At 40.7% G+C, this 24519-nt stretch overlaps 1 protein-coding gene across 22 annotated transcripts in view; it reads right to left on the reverse strand.

Moving 5' to 3' along the window:
- The window catches only part of LOC128332356 (dynein axonemal heavy chain 11-like), a 353782-nt gene that overhangs the window by 18462 nt on the left and 310801 nt on the right, over nt 1–24519 (reverse strand). For all 22 annotated transcript variants that reach the window (XM_053266643.1, XM_053266647.1, XM_053266645.1 and 19 more), the window contains 12 exons: nt 22135–22339; nt 21223–21387; nt 18379–18519; nt 18116–18286; nt 11193–11315; nt 10845–11038; nt 10508–10656; nt 7908–8035; nt 7139–7366; nt 5875–6066; nt 5335–5454; nt 1675–1917 (listed from right to left, as the gene is read on the reverse strand). In XM_053266643.1, the coding sequence (XP_053122618.1) occupies nt 1675–1917; nt 5335–5454; nt 5875–6066; nt 7139–7366; nt 7908–8035; nt 10508–10656; nt 10845–11038; nt 11193–11315; nt 18116–18286; nt 18379–18519; nt 21223–21387; nt 22135–22339 (2059 nt within the window). The remainder of the gene's footprint in view (nt 1–1674; nt 1918–5334; nt 5455–5874; nt 6067–7138; nt 7367–7907; nt 8036–10507; nt 10657–10844; nt 11039–11192; nt 11316–18115; nt 18287–18378; nt 18520–21222; nt 21388–22134; nt 22340–24519) is intronic.

Consider the following 24519-nt stretch of genomic DNA (forward strand, 5'->3'; position numbering starts at 1 on the left):
AGCATCTTCGTAGGCACGTCTGTTAAACATCATGGTTTGGCAGCTGAGCACCAGAGTTTCTGTGTAACAGTCAATAGATCCCTCAGTCCATGGATTTGCTGGTGGAAAAAATCATTTGACTGGCTGTGGGCAATGTGGTATACACCTGAGAGATCTGTGCACAACTTGCACTTCACATGTGAACTCATGTTGCCTTTGGACATGTCAATCACTCTGAACCAGAAATGATAATGGGACCTCCTGCTATCCAAGGGTTTCACTTCCTTGGGTGCTGTTTGTTCCAATTTATGGTGCTTCCTAGTTCATATACAATAGAGTGCCCATAGAACTCTAGATTGGGGGTAGTACCTGTCAGCCTCAGTTGCCCAGTTGTAACAGGAATAATAGCAACCTATATTATTTTCAGGGCAAAAGGACAACAGTTTGTTGTGCAATTTACAATCAAAAGCTCTATGTAAACAACACATAGGTCATGCACTTAGAATCGAGCACCCTCACTTGTGGAAAGACAACCACATGTGAAAGGCCATCAACATATCTGAGGAAGCTACTTGCGAAGGGCTCCAACAGAGCACAACAAAATGAGTGGAAATGCAAGGGTGCCCCTAACCCTTCTGACAGTCCAGGCATATAGGCTTACAGAAGGAGAGAATGGAGGGGAGGGCCATTCTATTATGGATGGAGACTAATTGCAAACCAAAACAAAAACCCACCCACGTGAAAATATTTCAGCAACAAGTTTGCATGCTTATCACATAGTTCTCTCTGCTCTGTGATTTGGTGTTCCTCCCTCCCTCCCTCCCTCCCTTCCTGTAAAATAGCTTTTTATTCATTTATGTCATGGCCACAGAGAGCAAAAAGTGAACCCCATAAAATACTGGCCCTTCATTATATAGAGGTACAGGGCAGGCAGGTCATAAGCTGAACTTGGTGCCTTCAAGACTTCCTGCCTAGGTGGAGAGCTGGTTTTGTGGTAGCAACAAGCATGCATTGCCCCCTTTGCCAAGCAGGGTCCACCCTGGTTTGCATTTGAATGGGAGGCTACATGCAAGCACTGTAAGATATTCCCCTTAGGGTATGGGACCTCTCTGGGGAGAGCACCTGCATGCTTGCATGCAGAAGGTTCCAAGTTCCCTCCCTGGCATCTCCTAGACAGGGCTGAGAGAGACTCCTGCCAGAAACCTTGGAGAAGCTGCTGCCAAGTCTGTGCAGACAATACTGAGCTAGATAGACCAATGGCCTGACTCTGTAGGACAGCTTATGTTCCTATTACACAGGCATGCAGGAATCACTGCTGGTATTCCACCAACATGAGTTGTAATATCCCATTCACTTTACTGGTAGAACCCTCCGGGGGGGGGGGTGTCTAGGCCTCCAAAGGAGGAAGGGCAGAAAAGAGCCTGTGAAGTGAAAAGCTGTTTTCATACAATGGGGTTGTGATTGGATATTCTGTGTATTTACTGCAGTGGCATTTGATCAAATTATTATGAGTATTGTTATTCTTAGGTCCCTATTGCAGAAATGCTGTAACAAGCTCAGATCCTATTTTGTGACAAGGAATTACAAGTAAGAGCCCTCCCCCACTGCCTCTACCCACCCATTGTTCCCATACCTGCCATTTGTACAGACTGAACATCCAGTTGGGAGAAGGCTGATTTGTGCTTTAAAACTCACTTTTTCTTCCACTGTCTGCGAGGTGCCTTCCCCAGTGATGGATTCTTGGGACTGCAGTTCCAGCAGGGTATGGAACAAGTTGTCTGAAGTCACTGTCAGGAATTCAATCTCTGCATTGGGATGAAGGCCATAATGGACTGGGCTTTCAGGGGGCAGCATTTCATCAATATATTTGTGGTAACCTTGGTAATCCAAGTTCGAAGGAACTGCAAAGCCAGGAGCCAGAACCAGCTTCCTATCAAACTATCAGAAAACCCAAAACACCCATTAATCATTCTCTGCTATCAAGACGAAGCAGCATGCCTAGGCAGAAATCAAATGGTTCTGTTTATGGAGTCATTGTTGAGAATGACAAGACTTTTATAACATTTTATATCTTTGAAAACTGATCTCATTTGCTCACTGTTTTAATTAGCTCTTTTATGTCACAGTTTCTGACATTCCATTGCATTCTGCTGAAACACAGGTTATTCTCCTGTTAGCAAATAACAGAAAGGTAATTTTCATTTAAAAATAAAGAGATGGGTTTAAAAAGAAAGAAAAATGTTATTTCTTCCAAATTACAAAGTGCTGTTCTCTGGTGTAACATCATTATTCCACGTGGCAATTTTACTAAATGAAGCAATTTATGGTAGCATCTCAGAAAATGCCATCTTTTATTGAAATGAAAGCAAATAATGACATAAGGATTTTAAAATAAAACAGACAAGATTTCTTCTTTTAGACTATTACCCACACATGCATCATCTATTTGACAATCAATATGCTTCCATAAAATAAAATAAAATAGCAGTTTCATAATAATGATTTCTATTTCAAATGGCTTGCCGTGAGCCAAACGAGGTCCTTTATGGAACAGTATGACAATTGTTTAATGCACTGCCGTAGATTCATGAATTCTGCTTCGTCTGCATCTCAGGAAAAAAATCTGCTAGGCAAATACTTAGTATCAGCTCAAGTTTAAAAACAGGTACGTGGGAGTATCTTTATTTATTTACATGGGATTGTATTGACTTGATATTCACAATGCTATTTGATGCTTTTGAAGTGCTGCTGTGGGGATGTTAAATTACTGCCGAGTTCCTACAGTTTTAAAATACCTATCAGCCTGCCAAGATAACACAATGATGTTAGTAATAATAATACTAATACGACTAATAATAATGATAAATGTTGGAACCTTAAAATAATGTGGGGTTCATTTCTGCAAGATAAATACTATTTTCTTCCACCTTAATTTTATGATTCAGCATTTCAGATGGAGACAACCTGAAATCCTGAAAATGATACAGCTTTCTGTGAGATGAACGTAATTTGGGTGCTTTGCTTTCAGATGGAGGGTTATTCTAGTGTCAGGCATGCTGATTAAGCATTCCTGACACCCACAAGGTATATACAAACTGAGTCAGTCCCTAAGCTGATTGCCTATAATACAGACAGCACTGCCTGCAGCATCAGCTGGGGCAGTCCAAAGCAGTCTGTGCAGTCTAATCTTCCTCCCTCCCTGTGCCCACCACATGAGCACTAGCAGAGACATCTTACTGGAAGTCCCATCTCCTCCCCACTTCCAATTTAGTGCTATAGTGCCAAATTAGTTGTGGAGTAGCCTACCATCTAGACCCAGGTGTGATGTGAGGAGGTCTCTTAACTGGAATCATCATCAACATTTTTTTATTGGTGTGCATCTGCCAAGATATAGGACTCCTATGAGGGGTTTGCCATTTTTGTCATCATTCAGATTTCTAGCCCTCTTATCTAGCTCTTTAAATAAATACACCTTAAAAGGGGGGGGGGGGTGGATGGATTGAAAATATCAGATACATGTTAAACCCCAAGCTCATTTCTTCTGCCTTTTGGTCTCCCACCAATAGCCCTACAATGCTTTCTAAAGATTCTCCGGCTTATAATTTGATGAGAGTTCAGGTGAAAGGCATTCCACCATTGTGATCCAGCCACATAGGTATCTTTTCTAAGTAATCTTGGTTCTATGAAGGTGGCAGCAGGAGAATAAGGAGGATTTTTCATAAATCTTACAGATCATTATGGATTACTGATGAAGAAGTGGGTGTATTGTGATGGTAGGTCGTGACACAGAAGAAAAGAAGTGGATCGCTATGATGACCTACTCATAAATGAAGAGGTTTTAGGCCTTTTTTTCTGTTTAGAGGAGTGTTCCTTTCCTCAGTGTCTAGTTTCTCATCTTAGGGTACTTGAAATGGTAGTATACCTTTAAGGACTGGTTCATACATCACCTACATGGGATATATCCTGTCTGTTCCCCAGGAAGACAGAACATCTCTTTTGATCATGGAACCAATGACTGGTAAAGTCATCACACGAACTGAACCAGCAAGACAACTCCTTCCTTCCTCCCTCCCTCCCAACCTCCCTCCCTTCCATTCATTCATTCATTCTTTTTATTTTTTTAACCCCAGGGCTGATGATACTGGAGTGGGAAGTAACAACAATGCTGGCCAGCCAACAGGATCTATTTCCATCAGATTTTACTGAGGGTAGTTTGGAGCAGCAGCTCCCATGCAACAGCTGGCAATACATGGATGTGTGTCACCAGAAATAACTGCAATTATGTGTTCTGGACACATAGTTTTATATGTGGTCTACAAATAATGTTACACTTTCGATTCAGTAAGATTCTTCCTTCACAAGTACCCAGTTTTCCCTCAACAACTAAATTGGGGGCAATATTAACACTGTGCAAAACGACCACATAGTGTACACTAGAGGTACTGTAGGTAGATCAAACATTTTTAACTATCACCTAGAAATAAATTCCTGACCTAAATATTCAATCTTCTGGGGCTTTTTTTAGTTCATGGGATTTACTCCCATGTAAGTATGCATAGGATTGCAGCTGTGTGTTGCGAAATGTCCCACCAAATTCAGTGGAACTTACTCCCTAGCAAGTGGCTAAAAAGGGCATGAGACTGTGAACATGATTGCAGCCTACAGCATTAGAACCTGAAACAATTTAAGAGGTACACTGTATCATCGCATGAGATTAAATAATATGACCATATCAGTTCATATGTGTCTCCATATAATAGAGCAACTATATCTCTGTGATTGCTACCAAGCTATCACCTGATTATTGCAGTTTAGCTTTTCATAAAAAGAAAGGTATTCCTTTATGAACTGAGATAAACCATCCGAGAAAGGCAATATTTCAGGACAGCTCAAAAAACAAACAGTCCAAAATAAAATTCAGAGCTAGCCCAATGTATTGTTTGTTGTAAATTATTGTAATTTATTATTATTATGTTATTATAAATTTATTGTGGATTGTTAGGCTACCACACATAGGTGAATGCCTTGCTAGTTTTGGTGAAATGATTCTGTTCAGTATTACACAACAAATTAAATGTAAGGTAAATTACTGCAAAGTAAATTTGTTTTCAGTGGCTGTGTAAGATTAGAAGATAAATTCCTTTCACTGGCAGTGCATAAATACAGGAAGGAACGCACATGTACACATTATTATCCTCACATATCTACCATCATAAATAAGGAAAGGATAACGGGGAATATGTTCTTTAATCAATATAGTCAGTTGAGAAAAGTAAATATTTAAAAAATACATCAGCTTCCAGTAGGGGGAGCTCTAACTCAGGAAACGCATTGTGTGGTTGCTAAAGCTGTTACCTGATTGGGTTGCATATACTCTTCCAAGTATGTACGGCAGAGTCTCCTATCCCAATCATCTGTAATATGACCACCATACATAATATCACCAAACAAGTAACGGAGATCTTCCCAAGGTACCTGACAACCAAGAAGGAATTTTTAAAACGTATATACTTAAGATATTAAGTATCTTAATTATTAAGATATTAAGACATAGATATATCGACACACACAACCAAATCTGCTAATGCAGATAGCAGACATTAGTTAGTGCACTATAATGGTTAGTGAAGACAGAATCAGTCTTTTTCAGCCATCAGGTTCTGAATATGTTATGTCAGCAAACTACCAGTATTCTGTATGTCACTTATGAAAGGTCACATAAAACCACCCTTCATAGAACTTGTAAATCATCCTCAAAATCTATATTGCAAATTACAGGAATGACCTGAGCATTTTATGCCCAGGGGGGAAAAAGAGAGTTGAGTATTGCACATTTATGAAAAGCTGCATGGATGCACATTTTTCAGAAGTGGATATGATGAAATGCCAACCTACCTGAGAGTTTGCTTCCAGGTAATTGTACAGAACATTGACCGAAATTGTAAGGTCCCCATTGTTAAAAGGGTATTTCTTGTTCCAGCCCTGAGGTCCAAATTTCCGTCGCTCAGCCACACAGGCATGAAAGTAGCAGAGTGAAAACAGAATGGTCTTAAATTCCTGTTCCCGAGTGCACTGATCAAGAATGTTCTAAATAAAAGAAAACAATATTTGTCCCCCTCTTCTGAAAGAGATTCTGTGAATTAGGAAACTGCACTCCAGGGTATGGACAATGTATTTTTGACAGCTGAAAGTAAGAACTAGAGCAATCAATGGAAAGATGACACTGACAAAAACATTTGCCCTTTTCTAAAAAGCTAAAACTAAATTTTATTTTATGTCATGCATTGCTTGGCATTTTTTCTACTCTTTCTTGCACAGGGAGCAAATTATTATTATTATTATTATTATTATTATTATTATTATTATTAATACAATTTCCTCTAAAGTCTAAATTAATAGGGAAGTTTTAAGAAAATATCTTCAACCCTTAAAAGGTCTTCCAAAAACAAATGTCAGAAAAATACATTCTGAGGTTGCTTAAATTTTAACAAGATGTGTAGATTGTCTAGCATTTTGAATCAGATGCCTGTTACACAGTGGTGGCTGCCAAAGTGCGTGGTTTTGTTTTACTTATCTGTACTTGTTTATGTATTTTAAATGCCAAATGACAGAGAACATTTTGTTGACTTAATTCTAAAAAGGAGAGTTTAAAATAATAAAGTTAAGTAGCCAAAGTTTCACTTCTTTTCACAGTTTTCAACACAATTAAAGTTACTTCATCAGAGAATATGAATCAATGCTTGTAGATTGAATTCAAAGAAATGATATCAAGCCAAAGTTATGGGTTTGCTTCACAGGCACACAATTCCAGTAATTTACAATATACTGAACACATATGATAACCCTCCCCACCCCTTGCAAATAATCACTTTTCAAAAGCAGCCAACTTAGACCAAGAACCACACTTCCCTCTGCACTACAACCGTTATTTACAATCACATTAGGGATCTATATTCATTAGCCAGCAAACTGTTCCATAAAAGACCTATGTGTCAATCAGGCTTTAAGGCACAGTGAGGTTTGGAGGGATGTTTACAAAATAAAAGTTTCACCAGTTTTACAGTCTGCAGTAACTCTTTGGCATTCAGGTGGCTTTAAAACAAACCATTTAATAATCTAATTTTTGTGGCTGATCATTTCAAATGATATTTTTACTTGCCTGGTCAAAATTATCCAACGCAGCGTGAAGATTAGCCAGCATCCCAGTTGGTGGTTCATTGGTTATTTTAATAGAATTTTCCAAGATTCCCTGTGGAATGATATGTTCTTTAGGGGTGGGGGCAGGTTCAACACTCATATAAACCCGATAGGCTGGGTGACTCCCTTCACTGTACTTCTCCAGTAATTTCTCTAATGTGTCAAGCCATTTTGCAACAAGATGAATATTCTAGAGGGGAGATAAAAATAGGCTTCACAGTGAGCTATTGATTTGAAATATGAAACATTTTATTGATATGAGCCAAAGGAAGCAGTTTGATGTAGCACAATATTTGAGGCGGGGGGAGGGAAATCACACGCATCTGTTTAGTACAATGTACTGCATAATGACAGCAATCTTCCCTGTTTGTATCTATTCAACTGATGATAAAGAGTAACAATTCTTTCTTCCACACATATATTTACTAAAGGATTTTTTTAAAAAAATAATAAATTAGTAAATCAGATAGCAAGTGTTTGAGAAAGTATTTCAATAAATCCCCCTGCCGTACAAAGCGGTTGCTGCAACTTCTGTTTTTATATTGCAATCAATGTTATATAAACACACACCAAAATGTGAATGCTAAGTTATGCATTTTCCTTTTTTTTTTTTTACCCTAGAAAGAAAGGTGTTTTATAATCTGTCTGAGCTATTCACACATTATTTTTTGAAAAGCCTTAGAAAACAACCGCACAGTGCCTAGTTGGTGCAATGAAGGGCTTAGACTTACTTGAAGTATAACCCAGTAGCCTTCTTTTGAAGCTTTTTCCATAGCCATCTCTGCTATGGCTTCCTGCCCTTGACCCAAAGAGACATTGTGAAGCTGCCCCGAGTCAATGGTAAATCCAAGCTTGCTCCCTAAACAGAACAAGACAGCTCCACTAAAATGTGAGATGATACATGTTTTTGAAACAAATATAATGGCATATAGTGGAACTTTAAACTAAAATGTATCTAATCATTCTAAAATATCAGTTTCATAGTATGGACATAACTAGTACATTTTTAGGTGCAATCCAGACTAACAAAGCCACTGATTTCAGTAGGTGGTGTAGCCATTATTTTTATGGTGCTGTATTTATGCCAAACTCCTCAAATTCTTCGTTTTAGACACAACTATTTGGGATTAAATTTGGAATTAAATAACAGAGGCCTCAGCGCTTTGCTTACTTATGAAAATCCAACAAAAGTATGTTTCCAGTGGAAGTAGCATGATGCAAGTGTCCACATGCTGTTTCAAGGAATTGCGCAAGTGTGCTCTTGCGCAACACTACCAGGGTTGGATTTCATGTGCCAAGCACCCTCGCAGGTCAAAAATGCCGACATTGTGTTGTGTTGTGCAGCATGTTGGTCTTATTTTTTTTTTAACCCGCAAAGAAATATTTGACTACATAAAATGAAAGGATCCTGTCTGTACAAATCTATATTGTATTGTAACAGAGTGAGCAAAGGGTGAAAATGCAGAAAAACAAACATAGTGTAAACAGATAATATTGCCTTTTTCTAATAATTTAGCTAATGATTTTCATGGATGTAACTGAAAGGAAAAGCTGGCACTTCTTAAGTTCGAGCAATTAACAAGAAGTGCCACCTTTTCCTTTCTTTAACATAGGAAACTCTAACACTGTGATCTCCAACATCCATTCCATGTGTTAATCCACGCAACTTCTCTGTAATAACTTTTGAGTGGAAAGTGTTATCAGCTTGCAGGCCCAGTTTACCCATAAAGAAAAGGGGATTATCTGCCCTGCCTGCTTGACTTCCAGAAGATCTGAGCTGCTGCTTCTATCTTCATTGCCATGTGGTTTGCTTTGCTTTTGCTTCACTTCCTGCCCGCTCATGTGATTATCTAGCCACTTTGTCAGCAGTCTGCATGAGGAGTGCAAGTTTGGCAGCATTCATCGGTTTAGAACCCCAAGTTTGCTCAGTGTTCAAAGAAGGGAAGGAGACAAATGTTGCATGGAAGGGAGGGAGCAGGCCCTTGTGAGGAGCAATGGGGACAACTGCCTTGACCCTCACACAGGGAAGGGGTCATATCAAAATTGACAAACAGTACTCTCCAACTGGTGGGGGGGTGGAGGAAGAGGGGATTCAATTAATAGTCAGTCCCTGGGCCTCTCAAAGGGTCTGTCAGGGAGAGATGCTTCCCTTACCCTCTGCTTTAACTCTGCAACCACTCTTCCCAGGACTCTTCTCCCCAGCCTGGGTCCAAGCCGAGTTTTCCTGGTTAGGTGAGGGAAGAGAGTAATGAGGTTGCAAAAGAAAAGTGGTAGGCTGGGCAAGCATTGGGACTCCCATGTTTGACCCAGATCTCATTCTGGTCAAAGTGCTGAGGACACCTAGCAGGGGTTCCTTTCCAGGCAATCAGGCAAGCTGCTCTCATGCAAGAACATAATGGGCACAATACAGCCAAAGCAAACACTTGTGAACCTACAGGTTTCAATGGGAGATAATGAAAGCCTTTTGACATCAGTGGGACATAAGAACATCCCTGCTGGATCCATCTAGTCCAGCATCCTGTTTCACACAGTAGCCCACCAGATGCCTCCGGGAAGCCCATGGGCAAGAGATGAAGGCACGCCTTCTCTCCTACTTTTACTCCCCTACAGCTGGTATTCAGAGGCATCCCACCTCTTAGGACAGAGGTAGCCTATAGCCTTCAGACCAGTAGCCATTCATAGACTTTTCCTGCATGAATTTATCAAAGTCCTTCTTAAAGCCATCTAGGCTGGTAGCTGTCACCACATTTTGTAGCAGAGAATTTCATAGGTTAATTATGTGTTGTGTGAAAAAGTACTTCCTTTTTCACTGCCTGTGGCATATATATTTAGGTCCTGGGAGCTGGGATGAGCCATTTCCTACATAATTGAGCAAAGAGGCACAGTTTAAAGTGGCTCATTCTCTTATAATAAGCAGGGGGAGAGTAACTGGCCCTATCCACCCCCAGCACAGCATTCTTCACTCTCCAGTCATTGTTGCTGGTGTCTGTTTTATGTTTGTTTCCTTTTAGATTGTGAGTCCTTATGGGACAGGGAACCTTTATATTTATTTTCTATGTAAACTGCTTTGAGCACTTTGTTGGGAAAAATTTATATATATATATATATATATATATATATATAGAGAGAGAGAGAGAGAGAGAGAGAGAGAGAGAGAGAGAGTGAGTAAGTAGTGTTTCATGCCAGTAAATAAGCATCTGCAACCTCATAATGCATGAAGCAATCCTAACATGTTATGTAACTAGAGGTGCTAGTTCCATTCTAATGCCATGGTAAAAATGTTATTTTATAAGTGAATATTAACAAGCATGTTCCTTTATATTAGATTTACCTAGTGATTCAACATCTTTCAGTGGGTCAACTCCAGGGGATAAAATGAAAATTATCGGCAAACCAGGCCCACTTTCTTGAAATGATTTTGCAAAGTCAGTCTTACGGCCCTCTGCATATTTGGCTCCAAGTTTCTCTTCAACAAAGTTCCTGCAATGAAAAGTTGCAGATAATAATGCTCGGGGGGTGGGTGGGGGAACATTTCAGTTATAACGAAAGGCGGCCTCTACAACACAACATTCTATCTCGTCTTGTATTTACTAGCAATTGAGCACAGTAACAAACATCTGCTCCTCAATGCATTCTAAGAGTTAGTCATATGTAGTACATAATCCAACCTGACAGCATAAGTCATTCGATCTGGTCTCAAGGCTCGCATAATAATCAGTTTCTGGAGGGAACTTTTTGCCTTCCATTCCTGTGGAAATTTCTCTTTCTCCGGACATTCTGACTCCACCACTTTTTTCCACCGTTTTGGGGATCCTTCTATATCCCTGTCTAAGCCACGAAACTCATCCATGAAGCTCATTGTCTAAATGGATCAATGATGACAGAAGTATTCAGTTTTTTCATAAGTATTTTGGATGGCAAACTGTCCCCACCCCTAAAATATGCAAAATAGTTCCCCCCATGTTATGACATTCCCTACAGTTCTATCCAGCATAGTGGTTGCATGCCTACTGTACCTTGATTGCACTCCATGCAGAGTTGCAGAGAAAATCCAGAGGGCTGTTATAACTGTGATCAATGTTAAATCTCAGAAGGAAATCTAGTTCACGAGCATCAATCTCTTTATTCATAAGCAAAAGCTGAAACAAAAAGCCTATAAGTTTGAAATCTGAAGTGTTTGGTGTCTCAAAACATGATGAATCCTGAGTTGCTGCATTCTATCTGTGTTGAGTCTCCATTATGAAAACCATCAATAATATATGAAATGGTCCTCAGAGAATGAGAAAGACAAATTGGAGATTTGACTGAACCAATACTTGGGAACTCTTCTGACATCACCCTTCCCTGGCTCCAACTTTCTACTGCTAGAAAGATGAGGAGTGGGCTTTGGGCTTACACACTTCCTTCTTCCCCTCATGATGGGGAGCAAAAGCACCCAGAGATGCTATGTTTATTAGAACATGGGAGCTTCATGACCCTGCAAGACAGACCCCAATGGACATAAGAGTTCTTATGTCCAAATAAACACAGGGATATCCCAATGCAGTCATTACCTTCTCTCCATTGTGAAAAAAGCAAGAGTGAGGTGTGGTAAGAAGTGTGAGTCAGAGGTCCACTCATTATCTTACCCCTGGTAGAATCCCAGGAGCCTAGTATTGATGAACAGGTTGTTAGTAGTGTGTGCGTGCGTGTGTGCGTGCGTGCAGAAAGGTTTAATGAAGGGCAGAAGTTGTAAGTTTCTTGCTCACAGAACATGTTGGTTCTGTCAAGCGACATCATCTTATTTATTTTGTTTGTATTGTCATGTAGGTCTTGCTTGTTTTAAGATGTGGTGATATAAGAAGCGTCCCAGAAATTAGCTGAGGCACCCAGGGTGGATTCATATCAAAAATGATGGCTTTAAAGCTCATGGAGTTGGTAGTGCTGGCTGACATCCAGACTAAAGAAGAACTTGTGCTTCCACTGAAATGCTGGTGCTGCATGGGTGCTACTGCTGTGTCTGGAGTAACACAGTAATCATACCCAAGGTGTGTGTGTGTGTGGGGGGTGATTTTTCTGATCTCTCTTGCCCCCAGAAGTGCACCTTGCGACCTGGAAGGAGATCCCTGAGGGCTGCACAGCCTTGAGGCAAGGGAGATCAAGGGAGAGCACCCTCTCCCAGTGCAAACAGAAGACCTGTGCTAGCTTGCTTAATCTGGATGTCAGCCATTATATCTGGGGTGCTAGATGAGGTATTGAATTTGGATTGTGCTAGAGGAACTGGAAGGGTGTGGTGAGGTATCTTTGTGTGGATGCTGGAGGAGGCACTGTAACTAAGGGGCTTGCAAATAAAATAAGTCATGCCTTTGTTATCCAACACATAGCTGAACCCCACCCCCCCAACATATACGTAACATTAGAAAAGTTTATTTCTAGCTGAGTCCAAAACCAACAGTGCTGTTCAATAATTTCTAGACTAAAACATGCACTGATTATCTAAATCAAACTAAAGCTTTATCTTAAAGCTATGCTTTAGATCATTTCTAGACTATTATTTCTAGACTAAAACATGTACGAGTGATCTAAAGCAAACTAAACTTTCTGGTGGTAGCTCTACCCCTATTCAGACATTATTCTGAATGTGTGCACAAGTACATATTTTTGTTTGAATGACTGCATATGCATTCATTTAAAAAGTAAACCTGGGTACAGGCCAGGGTACACATAGCAAAGATACTACTGTATGTGCATTGAACATGTGTGAATAACTGTACATGCATAAAGATCTTTATGTCCTTACACTGCACACATACATTATATATGTATTGAACATAACATGTGAATAGGGCTTCTCTCTTGTTTTAAAGCAAAACTGGTCACCGAATGCTCTTCAGTATGATTAGCACTTCATATGAACATATGAGGTTGCTTTATACCGAGTCAGACCACTGGATAATATTTAGAAGAGTCAAGTAATTCTTCTTAGTCTAAGTAACTCTAAAAGGCTTGGGCTGTAGCTCAGTGGTGTTGTATCTGCTTTGTATGCAGAAAATGTCCCAGATTTGATCCCTGGCATCCAGGGGCAGAGCCACCATTGAGCGAATGGGTTCAAATAACCCAGGCTGCCTGCCCCCAAGGGGCCGTGCCTCGTGCCCCTGACACGCCCCCTGCTTCTGATGTCAGACGTGAGGGCATGGCTTAGGTCCCAAATGGGGCCGCGCGTTTAAAAGGCAGGGAGAGCCACTCCAGCCATGCTGCAAATGCAGCGCTGGCCAATTGAGCTCCCAAATGGGGCTGCACGGCCCCATTTGGGACCTAAGCCATGCCCCCACATCTGACATCAGATGCCGGGGGTGTGGTTAATCGCTCACTGAGTCAGACGCTGATGCAGGGGGCTGGTCTAGGGGTCTGCGGCGGTGAGCTGAACCTGGGCTGCCACTGGCCTCCCTCTGCATGTGCTGGCATCCCCAGATCAGGCTGGAAAAGGCTCCTGCCTGAAACCTTGGAAAGCCGATGCTAGTTAGTATAGACAAGACAATACTGAGCTAGATGGACCAATGGTCTGAGTCAGTGTAAGGCAGGTTCCTATGTTCCTAATCACTCAAATGCCAGTAGACATAATAGCAAATAAACAGAATGTGATTACTGGTTGGTCACAGCTGCCCTTTGAAATAAATGGAATTTGAATGTTGAGGGGAGTTTCTGATGTTTGTTATTCTGAAGTTCGTTATTCCCAGGAAAAGCAATGCAGATTCCTGAAGATACTTTTGTATAGAAAATGTTTAGCTTTTGAAATGTACCAGATTACATACAGCTTAACACTCCCCCCGCCAAAAAAAAAAATTCACAGGGAGCATCCTCTCGGGAACATCTTATAAGGGCTTTATTTCCTTCCTGCAAATTAGACCATTCAAAATATTGCAGCTTTGATCTCAGCCTTCAAATCTAACATGACACATGTCATGGGCGGGGGGTGGGGGCAGCACGTAGTGTGCATGTGCAAGGGAAATGCTGTTTATGAGAAAAAAGCATTTTCTTGAAAAGTTTTGAGAGGAGGGAGAAACTTGGATGGGAAAAGAATGAGATATAAGCCACAAATATTCAGTAATTACTAAATATTTGCTTGGTGGGGTGGGGTGTGATGCATTTCAGACTATACCTTACTGTTTTTAATCTCCACAGTATACAGAGACTCTGATGAGACAACTATATTACCCCAGGCAGACAGATAACAGTGCTTAAAAATATTTTTTTAAAGAAAGCACCCATGTTATTATCATGACTGCAACTAAATCCATCTGAAAAAGTGGCGGGGGGAGGTCAGGAAATGTATTGTGCTCTTGTATTGTGATGCCTTGCTGACATTTTCTGACTCCTTTCGCTGTCTTTGTTTTGTTGGGATGGAAAGGAAACCTGCTAAAATGCTCGGAAGGATTTGAGGTTATCGTTTTTCTCTTCAGCTTCTAACACCTCTTTATGACAATACAGAGTCACAGCTAAGTGTAACAGAGGGCAACACAATGAATCCTGGTAAGCTAGGAAGGGAAGTGTGTGTGTGTTTTACATTTTTTTCAACTTTGCTGCTCTTTCACCCGCATTTCTTCTTCGTGCAACAGAAGTGCCATCTGTTCCTAACCTTAACATGCACATTTTTGATTTATATTCAGTAATAGATAATAGATGGAAAAAATTATTACATGATCTAAAGGATCTGTCAGCATTAGTAAGCCTTCTGGTTGAAAGAAACATCAGATGCAGTGAAAAGGCTGAGATCAGCTGCCTCTGTGGTACAAGAAGAATAGGTACAAGGGTGGAGAACAGGCTCAAATTAAATTCAGCACATAGCAATGGAATAGCTGGGGGTGGGGGGGAATTAAGGCTTCCAGAGAGCAAAGACAATCAGGCAGGCCTCACTTGCTCAGATAACCTACTAGAGTAGTTTGTGTGCTACAAACTCAGCATCTCTCACTATGTCACATAACCCTGGCATTGTGAGTCTGCTTGCAGTGAGATGTACCTGTGTCCACAAGTCTATACAAAAATCTTCTTCAATATTTTTCAAACATCACTGTTGCATTCAGGGCACTAGTAACCATTATGCGAAGTAATCCATAGTCCAGGGCCCCAGGTGTTATGGTTCAATCATCTGGGAATTTATTAGTGTGAAGAGTATGCACCTCTTGCTTGAAGAAACCAGCTTCTTAAAAACCATTTGCAATATAGAGAAGGATGTTTGTTTATCAGAAGAGAAGTTGCCAGCTGAAGGAAGGGTGGAAACCTGGCATCTTGGCCGAATCTTCTCTGTGTCATATAAGATGGAGGAATGTATAGGTTACAGAAGAATGATGGGGTTGTGTCTGTGCTCTGGATAACATAGATGCTGGCAGATGAGAAATGGTGACCTACATGTTCTGTACTGTAGAGTTCAGATTAGTGCATTCATGTTTTCTAGTGTAGCTCTTGTCATGTCCCTATTTTGTGATGGGAAAGCAAATTTGAATTCTTACTCCTAGAACTGTTTCCAGTGCTATAATTCCTATGCATGACCGATTTTAAAAATGGAAAAATTAAAGGGAAATACGCATATGTACATGGACTGAAGTTTAATGAGCAGTCTTTTGAGAATGCAAGGGCCAAAAGGAATGTTGGCTTCCTGCTGTCTTGGCATTGCAGTGCTAAACTTCACTCCCCACCTTGCTCAAGAGGCTCCCCTTGGGCCAAGGTGGGGGCTGGTGAGAGGGAGACCAGGGCAAGCTGTGTTTTTTCTTGGCTAGGCACCTGGAATCTTGGCCACCTAGCCATGTTGCAGCCACACAACTTTCCAATCCAATTGGCTTTGGTCAGAAGGCAAGGATTTCCCCCCTCTGATCTGCTCATGCATTATAAAGAAGGAGCCTGGCTTAAAGTCTGGCCGGTGTTCTTCTCACCAAACAAGGTTTATTAGAAATAAAACAGATTTTGTACCTAGGATACGCAGTAATAGTTCTGAATACACTTGCATATATACAGACCAGATTTTCTAGGGAAGCTGGTTCTGTCTTTTATTGATGATGCTTTGAAATGATGTTTTACTGAAATGATGCTTTGGTATATCAACAATTAATGTCTTGGTTTTCTCAATACCCTCTTCAACTTATTCACTGTGTCACTGTCTGCTGTTCTACTCACATCCTTTCATTCCACCAGCTTTATTTACTATCTCTTTGCATTCAGTCCATTCCTTCTCTCTCCCTCTTTCCATGATCTTCTTGCTTCCTGCCCTCTCTTCTAAATTAAAACAGTGTCTTTATGACCAGTGCCTTCCCCCTTCCATAATCTTAGTTCTAGTATTCAATGTTTAGCACAAATGCAGGAGGATGGGGGAGTAGAACTGTGAAGCAGATCGAAGAGCTAGCGAAACGCATGGGAAGCACTTCCACTGCGCACATCTAATGGGTGCTATTGCATATTGGTGGGATGTGCAGAGATAATGCCCAGAAAATAGTATTTTGATTTAATGTGGAGCTTCAGGAAGCATCAGATCTTCAGAAAATGCATTGATCGTTTTGTTGTAAGCTTGCAGTCTTGAGCTCAGAAAAAGAGTAAAAGCTAATCAAGCCTCTGCTTTTCTAAGGCCGCAGACAGACAATAGTTTTAAGAGAGCTGAAAGTGGTCAGAGAGAGGCATTGCTTCCAACTGTACACACACACAACACACACAGACTCCCACTACATAGACTTCTCTTTGGGATATGGGAACAGATTTTGTGCCTTTGCATTTCAGCCTGAATCTGAACTAATTCAATCAGGGATCCATAAAAGTCCAACATGGATCTTTTCTTCGTAAGGAATGGTGTATTTTTACTTTATATGCTTGAATTCCCTCCTCACCATGACTATAGTTCTACTTTCCAGTTTAAATAATTTCTGAAAGATTACATAGGGTTGTGAAGAGGCGGGTGCAGCTGAAAAGGATGTGAACTAAAAGAGAGATTGGTTGGTGGGGAGGCACCAGATGTTTGGGGTATCACTGGTCAATTTACAGTCTTCTGCTGACTTAGTAAACCCCTCCTGTCTTCTACCAAAGAAAACCACAGGGCTCTGTGGGCACCAGGAGTCGAAATCGACTTGACGGCACACTTTACCTTTACTGACTTATCAGAACTGGCTGTAAGAACAAGCAATAGTATGAGCTCTCAACTCAAGTGAAGGCACACCATCCAGTCTCTAAAAGTAAGAATAATAGCATCTCTCTCTTTTCCTCCACAGGGACAGAGGAAGCTGCTTTATACTGAGTCAGGCCATTGGACCACCTAGATCATTGTTGTCTGCACTGACTGGCAGTGGCTTTCCAAGGTTGCAGGCAAAGGTCTTTCCCAGCCCTGCCTGGAGATGCCAGGGTCTGAACCGGGGGCCTTCTGCGTGTTCTACCACTGAGCGTGTTCTACCCTGCACCTCATGAAATAATCTTCCATGAGAGCCAAGTCATGATGACCAGTTAGTTAAACAGATAAAAAGTCCCAGTCCAACACTAAGGTGCCCTTAAGCTCACTGACACACACCATTGGGGCTTTTTTCAAACACTACAAATTCTGGCAAAACCTAGGTTTTGCATAACGGTGGCGGGTGGGGGCGGGGAGGATGTGTATTATTATTATTATTATTATTATTATTATTATTATTACATTTATATCCTGCTCTTCCTCCAAGAAGCCCAAGCGGTGTACTACATACTTAAGTTTCTCCTCACAACCACCCTGTGAAGTAGGTTAGGCTGAGAGAGACGTGACTGGCCCAGAGTCACCCAGCTAGTCTCATGGCTGAATGGGGATTTGAACTCAGGTCTCCCTGGTCCTAATCCAGCCCTCTAACCACTATACCACGCTGACTCTGTATACCCTATGACCAACATAGTGGCTTTATTTTTCGCAGGTCTCTGAAAAACTATTGCTTATTTCTGCTGCCGAGGAAATCTAGCATACCTGGAAAGCCAACTGGGCAGTGACGATAAGCTTGTCCCTCTCAAACAGGCCACGATTGATGTAAATAAAAGTAGAGTGTGTTACACAGTCAATCAGGTTGTTGACCCTCTCCTTCACATTGTTGGAAGGTTCTGCTTGCTGCACTGCTTTGTGAAATACGACATTAAATGCCTGTGAGAGGAGATGGACAAGCATGTAAGCCAATAGTGAAGCTAGATTAAAACAGCAGCACACAACATATTGATTTCCTCTTGAATTGTAACCTTGAGTGAGAACTGATACATTGGATTGATTTTTTTCAGCTCATCCATTAGGAAGTAGAGCAGGGAAGCTCTTGCTGCTACGGGGCGATAATGCTCACGAGCCTCGTTGATCTTTACTTCATTGACTTTTGTTTCCATAACCTACAACATACCAGAGGTACAAAAACTACATGTTATTAACTCAACTCGGCCTGAGAAGACCTATGAGACTCAGAAGCTATCAGGAGGACAGAACAAGAGATAAAGAATATGAAAGTAAATGGGGGAGCACATGATATACCACACAGACACACACACACAGCCCATATTTAGCAGCAGCTCTATATCGTTCCATAGAGATGTTCAATGATGTCATCAGCAGTGTTCCCTCTAAGGTGTGCACATGTGTGTTTGCCCACAAGTTTTTTGATGTCTGCTCATTTAATTTTAGATCCTGCTCAGGTTGAATCAGGAAGGCCCCATTCTGAATGCACGTGCACAAACATGCCTTGATACTGCCACGCAGAACAAAACTCATTCCACACACAGATGGGAGAGATAAAAAATTAGAGGGAACACTGGTCATCAGTTTCCCCTATACTTATTTGGATCTGGACTTTATATTATTGGGGCAGGGAGAAGGCAGGCAGGCAGGTATTTCCTAGAGTAGTACCTGAGACATGGTGAGGTTAACTGAAAGTAAAGTATTTGGCTATGACCAGACCAAATACAATTGCTTGCAGAGAGCAAGACATCTGGAAACATGACTGGGATCTCCTACCAGCAGCTTGAGATAAGTAAGTAAGGGTCTCCCTATCTGTCCCTACTCTATGACCCCTGAACTGACTCTGCAGCACTTCCTGTGCTGAGTCACAATCCTTCCTTTCCTAGAGAGCAGATGGAAACATCTCTCTCTCTCCTTACCTATCCACTATGTAGTCCTTTAGATTAGAGATAGTTCTTTCCTGTCTAAGTGTATTTAACCAATAAATAGTTAGTGTTTAGTTATACAAGGATCTCCATGTGTTTTCTCTAAACAGCTGCAATATCCAAACCATCCTCTGCTACCTACTCTGTAACTGGAGTGTGTGCTCATTCCTTAGTGCTCTGCTGTTTTACCTACTGTGGGTAAAAATCAACAACCTCTAACAACAGCTTTGACCAGGGTGACTAGGAAGGAAACAGAGCATTGTGAGTGAGTAAGAAAATGGGTATGGCCTAGCAAGAGCAGCTGGGAGAGGTGGACCCTTCTGGGAGTGGTAGGCATGGCAAGGGGAGAATGAGTGTCCTTGAAAGAATTCTGTAGCCCCTGCTGCATGAATGGACTATTTGGGGTATACCAGATACTCTACCTATTATGTCTCTTGGTTGACAGTCCCTCAACTTTCCTACGAAGAATTCCCAATGAGTTTTCCAGTGCTCTGTTTCCCAGCCTTTCACATATAATGTCTCCTGTTCAGACTATAGAGCATGTGTGAGTGCTTAAAAAACAAACAAACCCATACTGAACTTGATTTCTCTATGTAAAACTGGATTATTGTGAGCATTTTATTATTGACAATTTACCTCAGCAGATAGAATGTTTGTGAACATTTCCCAGTATTACATCCACTGAGCTAATGAGTGCCATCACTGCAAAAAATCCCTTAGTAAATTAATGTTGTAGATTATATGCTAGGCATTGTGTTATGGTTCTAAATACAGTATTGAGCAAAGGGAAGCATAAGCTGATTGGACATGCGAGGTTTACTTTGCTTAGGACTCTGCTTCTTCAGAAAAATCATTTAATTTTTGCTTCCTTTTTAATACTGCAAATAGAAGACAATATAATGAAGGTATGCAGATTAATTGATTGGTGTCTCCAAAGAACACTGAACCTAATAAAAGCTATGAAAATGCCATATACAGGGCAGTCAATCTTTAATATACCTTGCTATATCAGGCTGCCACTTTTAATGCCCAAATTTATTGTTGATATTGCATGACATTATTAATGTAATGTGGTAACCAACTTTGAAAGAAATGCAGTGATTTCTAACCATCTTGATACTTTTATGCATTCTGACTGCACCAAATATCTACTGATGTGCATCAGAATGGCAGAAATTAATATCCAGTCACGGCGTTAGAAGTCCACATATATTGCATTCTTCATGTTCATTTTTAGCCTCTCATTTTGTAGCCTTTGCATTGCTCTAGCTGGTCCATTATTGCTGTCAGTACTGACAGTTCAGCTCAGAACAAGACACCTAAGTCATCCAATTTGTCTGCATTTCAGGGGGATTATCCTTAATATTTCTCCCCTTGCCCTAATTTGCCACTTGTTTACAGTCTAGCAACAGTAAACATGCAGCTTTGGTGTAAAGTATGGTCTGAACTTAATGGTAACCTTAAAACACTGCTTATATTTATGAGAAATAATGCAAATAGGTAGGGGTGTGTGTGTGTGTGTGTGTGTGTGTGTGTGTGTGTGTTTTAAAGCCTTAATTTTCAGTTGAAAGCTACATTTACCATGTAAAAGGACAACAGAAACTGCAAACAAATCCTTCCATCCTTATTCTAAGTTCCTTTGTTTTAAAGCTTTGATTCTGAATCCATTCAAATATTCCTCTCTACTAAAGCACAATTTGCACAGAGATTCTCCTACACAGAATTATTCATATTATATGATATGGATTATAACACCACCAAGCCAGATAACTATTTTTATTACATCACAAAGGAAAACGCTAGGAATCACATCATAATCTGAAGGGAGAAATGATATAATGATCAAAGAGAAAAAGCTTTGTTTTAGATTTTAAAAGAGTTACTTTTGCATTATTATATGACTATTATTACTTCAGGCCACATTTATAATTTTACCTTAATTTCTATTTCTGCTGCTGTGTGTTTTGTTGTCTCCAGCCTCTCAACCAGAAGGGTATCCCCAAGGAAATTACTCTCAGCAGCTGAAAGGCGTGTCAGTAATTCATCTTCAAGCATTTTCAACTCAATTTTAAAATAATTTTGCTGCTTTGTGAGTTCAGACTGAAATGAAAATGGTAAGGTTGCAAACCTATAATTCAAGCACCATTAATATAGGAAGTATGCATCACTGAACTTCAAAACTTGGTGATCTCCTAAGACTTTATTATAACCCTCAGTTTTAGTGTTTAGTAATTAAGCAATGGATTAATACAGCAAAGGTGAAAGGTGTAAAGTATGACTTTTAGTCTGAATATTATTAGGCGGACTTAAAGAAGAACAAAATTAGCTAAATTTCAGCTATAGAACCTTATCCACCCCAATAAATGTGTGCTGAGCATCCAGATTTATGTCTTGCAGTTTAACATAATTACTTCTGTGACTGCTATAGTATCTACTGGCTTCTATATAAGCAAATTCAGGCTGAGAGGAAGAAGGTACCCCCCCCGCCGCCCCGCAATATTATCTTTAAACCCACAAAGAACACGTGTGTGTGTTTCAAGAGTAATCCAGGCACATTATGCAAATAAATAGAATTGTGTTAAAAATAAATAAACACTGGACAAAAAAACCTTGTAGTTTTGCTCTAGCTGGTCCATTCTTGCTGACAGTACTGGCAGTTCAATACAGAACTAGACACCCAAGTCATCCAGTTTGTCTGCATTTCAGGGGGATAATCCTTTCTAATAGTAATAATAATAAATCAGATACCTTAGGGCAGACACCTCAGTCAAAGTGAAATGATTTCTTTCCCTAAAAGGTATATGCAGCCTTGAATGTGGACACAGACATAGACTCACACATACACACCTTGAAGTGTTCTAGGTCTGGTCTTTCCACGTTAACAACATCTGCCAACAATTGATCTTCCAAACCGTCCCGCGTAACTGTAAAATTAATTAAAGTGGTCTGGGCCTGGATCTCTGGTTTATAGTGGGGATTGGCAAGTTTGGTGTGGAGGATGAGCTGGAATTTTGGGTGAAATTTACACTCCTTATCTCCTACTCTTATATACCTGCAGGAGAACAAAAAGGGGGAAAAACATGCAGACAACTCAGTTTGGAAAACAGTTATGTTGGAGTGGACCTGTGGCAACTGCAGCTATGTGAAGGAAAGCACATTACATTCTGAGAAAATAAAAAGCATGAAGGAGGAAGGGGAAAACAAGGAGAAGGAGAAGAAGGACATGGAGGAGAAGGAGCAGGAGAAAGAGAAGAAGAAATATGAATGTTATCCAGCTGTGCAATTAATTACAAAAAAGAAAAGCCTACAGAATTTGTTTCAGCTGAAATAATAAATATTTTAGCATTCATTCATTCAAATTCAGAATTGCAACAAAAATGTAATAAGTCTCAACAGGCTATGAAATCCTGTGTTGAAATCAAATGCTCCCAAGGGTGTAAGAAATTAAAGATACCTTTTTTCATTTCAAGACAGTGCTTAACAGTGGATCAATACTCAGCATAAAGACGGTTCAGCTAGTGTGAAGATGCCACTCAGAAAAGATGGACCCAGCAGGCAGCCAAACTCACAAACAAGATTTGGATTTAGGTGGAAAATTAAGGCTACAAAGTGAGAAATGTTGGAAGGTTTATTATTGGAATTATGGGCAACTAGGCTCAGATAAAAGTTTGCTTCTTGGTTTAGCTGTCTCTTCTAAGACTTTTTTTAACAGCTCCAGTAATTATAGCTAAGTTCCAGGACTATGAAAGTCAGTGTTGTGCCCTGTAAATTCTTTCCCAGGATAAGTAAGCATGAAAAAGCGTGTTCTGGCTGATGGACAACTAGAAAAATATTATTCTGCATTTCTGTGCAATTAAGTGCTTGTCAGATACAGCTTCTGGCAAGGTATGGCACCAACAGAAGGCACTGGAAGCAGAAGAGCACCTGATGTCTGGGACAGTAGAGGTCTCTAGTCCCAGGAGAATCGAGTAGAGAGCATATAAGCCAGGCAATTCCATACCACCAAAGGAAGGCACTGCAAATAGAAAAGCTCCTCTCTGCCTTGGCCTCTGGGGCAATAAAGATCTCCAGCCCCAAGAGAAGCAAGTAGAGAGCCCACTAGCTAGATAACTGCCTTCCCATACAGCTGCCTTGGGTGGGTGTCTAACATTTAGCCCTTCAGGAATGTCACTGCCACTGCAGAGGTGAAAGGAGAGAGAGAAAAGGAGGGATTTCCTAGGAGGGAACAACAGCAGCACCCCTCTTTGGGGGTAGAGATTTCCTCCATGTGCAGTGGGACTTAACAGCCCTGGAGGAGTTGGCTAAGACCCAAGAGGGAATGAGAAGATCCTGCTGTTATCACCATTGCTGGAATGAGGAGCTACTTCTCAGTACCCACTGCGGGCTTCCAAGAAGAGATGGACTGAGGGAGAGCAGTGGCAATAACCAGCAGCCCTAGAGAGCTTCTTCTATCTGCCCCCCTTAGAAGCATCACCATCAAAGAGGAGACTGACTAATTGCTAATTATTATGGTGATTAAACAATACTGTATTTTATTATATATTTAGTATCTGTAAACTGCCTTGGGGGGGGGGTCCAAGGATGAATGGCAGCATACAAACAAACAAACAAACAAACAGGGATGCTGAGAATCTCCCTAGATATTTGATTAAATTACTGCCTTGTCTAGATAGTATGAATACATTTGAACCCAAGTCCTATTGATTAAGCATATATTTAACCCTCTCCCACTGAAGTCCGTGGAATGCATTGTTAAGATCCTTGACACGATCCCAGTGTATTCACACCACTGGGATACATGCCTGCGCAGAAGACCAATCAGGAAGATTCTACAACCTTTGCATGGCGCTCCCAACTCCGCTCATGGTGCACATGCGTTCGTCGACATAGGTGGTCAGAGCACTGCTCTCCTCAGTTCCTTTCTGACCACCAACCAGTGCAAACCCCTCAGAAGGTTCTTCTGCTTGGTTAGGGTTTGCCACCTCAGCCATTCAGATAAGTGAGATGAATTTTTTGTATTATATCTTTCTTTGAGAGAGAACATTGTGCTTTCTTGTTTGTCAGACAGTTTTCATGACAGACAGAAAGAAAAATACGTGTGGAAAATGTAACATCGTTTTCCCCTTTTCAGATCAACATTCTCTGTGCCTTCTCTGTCTAGGAGAAGAACACAATACTGAAAATTTTAAGATTTGTCAAGTTTTCTAAACAGACTCAGAAAATTAGACTTTT

The sequence above is a fragment of the Hemicordylus capensis genome, chromosome 1, assembly GCF_027244095.1.
Source record: "Hemicordylus capensis ecotype Gifberg chromosome 1, rHemCap1.1.pri, whole genome shotgun sequence".
Taxonomy (NCBI): domain Eukaryota; kingdom Metazoa; phylum Chordata; class Lepidosauria; order Squamata; family Cordylidae; genus Hemicordylus; species Hemicordylus capensis.